This window comes from Aricia agestis, chromosome 10 (assembly GCF_905147365.1).
Source record: "Aricia agestis chromosome 10, ilAriAges1.1, whole genome shotgun sequence".
NCBI lineage: Eukaryota > Metazoa > Arthropoda > Insecta > Lepidoptera > Lycaenidae > Aricia > Aricia agestis.
In genome coordinates this window covers 11508014-11513296 of record NC_056415.1, presented here as the reverse complement: position 1 = coordinate 11513296, position 5283 = coordinate 11508014, and the positions used below count along the sequence as shown (strand labels likewise).

Sequence of the window (5283 nt, the reverse complement as noted above, 5' to 3'; positions counted from 1 at the left end):
TAGCTCCAACAAAATTCGAACCATTATCGCAATACATGTATGATGGTTTGCCTCTACGCGATATGAACCTTTTTAAGGCTAAAATAAATTTTGTAGTGGACATGTCGCTAACTAATTCCAAGTGTATGGCTTTAGTGGTAAAGCATACAAAGACGCAAATATATGATTTTATTAAGCGACATCCTCGCCCTTCTTTATTAGCAATCATAATAGGACCACAATAATCAGTAGATGTGTATTGGAAGGGATAACCGACGTCGCTTGCACTAAATCTTTCTTTGGGAATATTTCCCATTATAGGTATAGTACTGTCAGCACGAAATCGCCTACAAATGGTGCAGTTTCGATACACATGCCTAGCCAGATCTCGCCCACCAATCGTCCAATAGTTTTGACGAGTGGAGTAAAGTAATTGTTGCGGTCCGGTATGCATTAAAATTTTGTGTTCATTTTGAAATAAAAGCTTAGAAAATATATGATTTTTATGAATGAGAAATGGGTGTTTTTTATTATAATCATACTGTGAATTTAGAAGTCGTCCCCCGACTCTTATTACATCTAATTTATGATCAAAAAATGGATTAAGAGATAAAATTGAGCAAGTACTTTTTAAAGTTTTATTTGATTTTAACTGTTCGTACTCTATAGGAAATGATTGCTTCTGTGATATACTAATTAACTTGTAAATAGCGTTTTTAATTTCAGATACTTGTAAAGGGCCTGTTATTTTATTTTTATTATTTTTTAAATTGTAAATAAAACGTAGGATATAAGCCATGGTTCTTTGCATTCGGGAATAACTAGAAAATTTAACAAATGGAAATACCGATTCATCTGATTGAGCTATTGTTAATGTTACTTCTTGTTTTAGTTCTGGTAAAATTAAATTATTGTTTTTAAAATCAAATGTAGGCCACGATGACTCGGTGGACTGTAAAAAATGCGGGCCTTTCCACCATTGCTCACAGCTGATTAACACATCAGGGCTGGTTTTACGCGTTAGATAGTCCGCTGAATTTAAATATGTTGGAACATAATTCCACGACCTAATGTTTGAAATGGACTGTATTTCTCCTATTCTGTTACGTACAAATGTCTGCAGTCTATTAGTAGTTGTGTTAAGCCAGCCTAAAACGATGGTGGAGTCGCACCAATAAAAAATATTATCTATAGTGAGTCGCAATGATTCAACGATCTTGATACCGAGTCTCGCTCCTAGTAATGCGCCGCAAAGTTCTAGACGCGGGAGTGTTTGCGGTTTCAGAGGCGAAACTTTATTTTTTGAACACAAGAGCGTCACGTTTACTTCGCCACTATCGTCAACAGACCGTAAATATGCGCACGCTCCGTATGCGTCTTCGGAAGCGTCCGTAAATATATGCAATTGTAGGTTATTGTAATTCGAACGAAGAGCGTGTCTGGGGATTCTTAAATTATTTAATTCTGATAATGACGAAATGAACTTATACCAAGCTGTACGTGTAGCTTCGGGTACTGGATCGTCCCACGACAACTTACATAACCATAGTTTTTGTAGGGTTATTTTTGCTTCTAATATAGAAGGGGTGACCAGGCCCAGTGGGTCAAAAAGTTGAGATATAGTAGACAAAATATTTCTTTTGGTTATTTTGCTACAAGTTTTTAAATTTATATTAAAACAAATTTCGTCTGACTTATGATCCCAGTTTATACCTAATGTTTTTGAAACATCATTCGGACATAAATCTAAGCGATCAATTGTTATGTTGTCGTTTGAAAGGTTTTTAATTTGTGATAGCACATTTTTATCGTTCGAACACCACTTACGCAAAGGGAAACACCCACTAGCAAGTTGCTTGGTCACTCCTGTATAAATGTGAAGAGCCTGAGAGATGTTACTAGCGCCTGTGATGACGTCATCGACGTAGAAGTCTTTAGAGATCACCTCTTGAATCAGCGGGTCGGTACATTCGTCGGCTAACTGCTTGAGACACCGTATCGCTAAGAATGGAGCCGAAGCAGTGCCGTACGTTACCGTGTTTAGCTCGTAGGCCCGCAGAGGTTCGCTAGGCTCGTCGCGCCACAGTATTTGTTGAAGGGGTCTTTGTGACTCATTAACTTCGACCTGCCTATACATTTTAGTGACGTCAGCTGTAATGACGATATTATGTTGACGAAAGCGCAATAATATTGAGAAAAGATCATCTTGTATCGTCGGGCCGACCATTTGTAACTCATTAAATGAATAACCGGAAGATGATTTCATAGAACAATCGAAAACGACCCTTAATGACGTAGTAGAACTAGTAGGGCGTTCTACACCGTGGTGTGGAGCAAAATATTTTATTTGGTCACTGTTCACATGTTTTGATAGTCTCATGTGACCCAAATTAATATATTCTTGAATAAAATTTTTATACTGATTTTTTAATTGTAAGTTAGTTTGTAATTTTTTCTCTAGCTGTAAAAATCTAATTTTAGCCATTTTGTATGAATCGCCTAAAACATCTGGACTATGCTTTAATGGAATCGTGACTAAAAATCTGCCATTAGGTAGGCGAGACGTATTTTGCACAAACGAATTTTCACATTCGATCTCCTCAGGAGACCACTGTAATTGTTTATTTGTAATGATTGAATCTAATTCCCAAAACTTAGCTAATTGATCGGTAAGAATTTGAGAATCTGAAAAATTGCAATATATTGATGAGCTATGTTGTATTGATCCAGTTAAAAACCAACCTAATTTTGATTTTTGTAAAATAATATTCTGATTATTTAATTTAATCTGTTCCGACTCAATGAATTCCCATAATATTCCGTTGCCTATTAAAATGTCGATATTAGATGGTAAATAAAACTGCGGATCTGCTAAAGTTATGTTACTCGGAATTTTAATTGCGTTTTTATCTATAGGAGAACTCGGCCAAGGGTTCGTAATTTCTGAAATAATAACACACGTAATCGTTTTACTGTAATTAGAATGAAGCGATTGAATAGTAATGTCGCAACATTCCTTCGCAACAGATACGCTTTTATTCAACCCGTTAATTGTTGTCGTTACATTTCTAGTAGGCAACTGGAGTTGTTTACATAATCGCTGTGTACAGAAATGTCCGGTACTTCCCGAGTCTAGGATAAGGCGCACACGCCGGCTGCTCCCCGTCGCAGCGCGCACATTAACACGAGCCGTAGATAACAGCGCTTGAGCCGATGCAACACCGCACGATAACACTACTTCGCCGGCGCGCGGGTTCGATCCGTCGCCGCTCGGTATATCGGGACAAATTAAACTATTGTGCCTTTTATTGCATTGTTTGCAAGCCCTTAGTTGACACTTTTTCGTAGGATGCCCGGTTTTTTGGTCGAAGAGAATTCAATTGATTTTATTACTAATAATGCGCTGCCTTCTAACGACGAGCGTAAATAATGGAATTTATTAATCGGACTTAAATCGGGATTATCGTGAATTAAAGATAGGTATGTGTCTCGAAACTCTAGCCATGAATTGTAAGCACCGTCGAACTTGGCTAACTGAATGATAGGTAGTTTGACAGTAGCTCCGTGCGCCTTGTGGGTGCCGTCGGTATCACAGCTACAGTTGTGCTGTTGCTCCGCCACTACACCTAACTTCGACTTAGCTAGCGCCATGGTCTTAAAGTATATGCCCTCAAACAGGTCGCGCTCTTTTTGCTGCTCGGCGACATTAGTACTAATAGTTTCTATTTGTTCCTGAACCTCATTGTAACTATCGAATAATGGTTCCAATTTTGACATTCGTACTTCGATTTCTAACTTAATTTCGTTACTCAAATGAGCAGGCAAACTATTAATATAATTAGAGAATAATGTCAATCGACCTTTTAAGGTCCCTCTTTTTTTAATTAAAGCCTGTTCGTCGGCCATAGTGATCGGAATTCACCGAAATACGAAAATAAACTAAAGATAGTAACAACGAGTATTTACTGTAAAAGCGCGCACCGTTGTTTAGAATGCGTCCTGTATAACTTTTCTAGAACCGGCTCACGAGCGGCCGATCGTACGACACTTTGTATGAATACCCGATTTGTTTTTGCGATTGCGCAAAAACAAATGATGATATTTATGCACTTTTTAGGTTGAACTGGATAATTTGATTATGTAAATACTTAATATATAGGTAGTATATAAGTAAATAGAATAGTTAGTAAAATAGGTTTAAGTATGTTTGATGTAAACTTGTAAATAATTGTAAATAATGGGTAATTAATTGGTTAATTACTTTATTATATGTAATTTTCTAGTATCTACCGAATATTTATAGGTACTCGATAAATAATAGAATATAAAATAGAATATAAAATAGAATAATAGAAATTTAAATTTAAAAAAGTAGTCAAAGAGCGTTTGTGTGCCAAAGCTTATTATAAGGTCAATGATTTCATAGAAGATGGCACATCTTGGGAGTAGGATGGCTTCTTGCAAGGCTACTTCTACATTATTATATTATGACTTACAATTATGTATGTTGACATTGTATATAATATTAAGTTACAAAATTGTAAACTTTATTTTAAAAGAATAATTTTTCTCTCACTTTTTTGGTAAAAAGTGGAACCCGTGCGAGTTTCTTACGCCGGTTCTTCTCGCCGGGGTAGTTCCCGAACCGGTGGTAGGCATCAGGTAGACATTCTGAAAAAATTTGATTCAAATTTACTCAGAAATAAAACATTTTTTATTTTTATTTTATTTTATTTTAATAAAAATTGAATCATAAAAATCTATCAAATATTTTATTGGTATTCAATAGATAAAAATATATTTGTGGTAATGTTATTTAAACGGCAATAGGTAGCCTTAATTTATAGCAATAGGTAGCTAAAATATTGATAATAATCACAGCACTGACACAAATGACGCGGCAGAATCGGGATTGTTAATAAGTAAGGAAAATTGGCTTACTTGAGATTATCTGACCAGTTCGCCACTTGCCTGTTCGCAATGCTGCAATCCGGGAATTTTGTTAACGGCACTATCCTGCATCCGAACCCAAAACTGTCCCTGCTGGTTCACTGCACGTCCGGGAGAAGGATCAATGTTGGGGCTGGAGCCTGGAGCCGTCTACTGGAAGGTGCCTCGATGATGGTGATGAATGAAACCTGATTTAGACTCAATACGATTTATTGATACTTTAAAGTATGACACTTTGACATGCGCACACCGGCGGTGGTCCAATATCGAGTGAAGGGGGCGCGCCGCGCAGCCCGGGCGCAGGCCTACGTAAGCCCTGCGTGTGTGCGTGTGACGTCGATGATGTGATGCGTC

At 37.2% G+C, this 5283-nt stretch overlaps 1 protein-coding gene across 1 annotated transcript; it reads right to left on the bottom strand.

Annotated features, from left to right (window-relative positions):
- Nucleotides 1-1623: 1623 nt before the first annotated feature.
- On the bottom strand, nt 1624-3756 carry LOC121731208. The gene is made up of 3 exons (XM_042120562.1): nt 3498-3756; nt 1879-2130; nt 1624-1631 (listed from the first exon to the last, which is right to left on the bottom strand). Exons 1-3 carry the CDS (start codon nt 3754-3756, stop codon nt 1624-1626), a joined length of 519 nt encoding a protein of 172 aa, XP_041976496.1.
- Nucleotides 3757-5283: the final 1527 nt, after the last annotated feature.

Coding starts and splice junctions, on each gene's coding strand:
- LOC121731208 (XM_042120562.1), bottom strand. CDS start 3,756: ATGTCAAAATTGGAACCATTATTCGATAGTTACAATGAGGTTCAGGAA. Junction 2,131..3,497: donor TCAGTTAGCCAAGTTCGACG/GTGCTTACAATT, acceptor TCGTCATTACAG/CTGACGTCACTAAAATGTAT.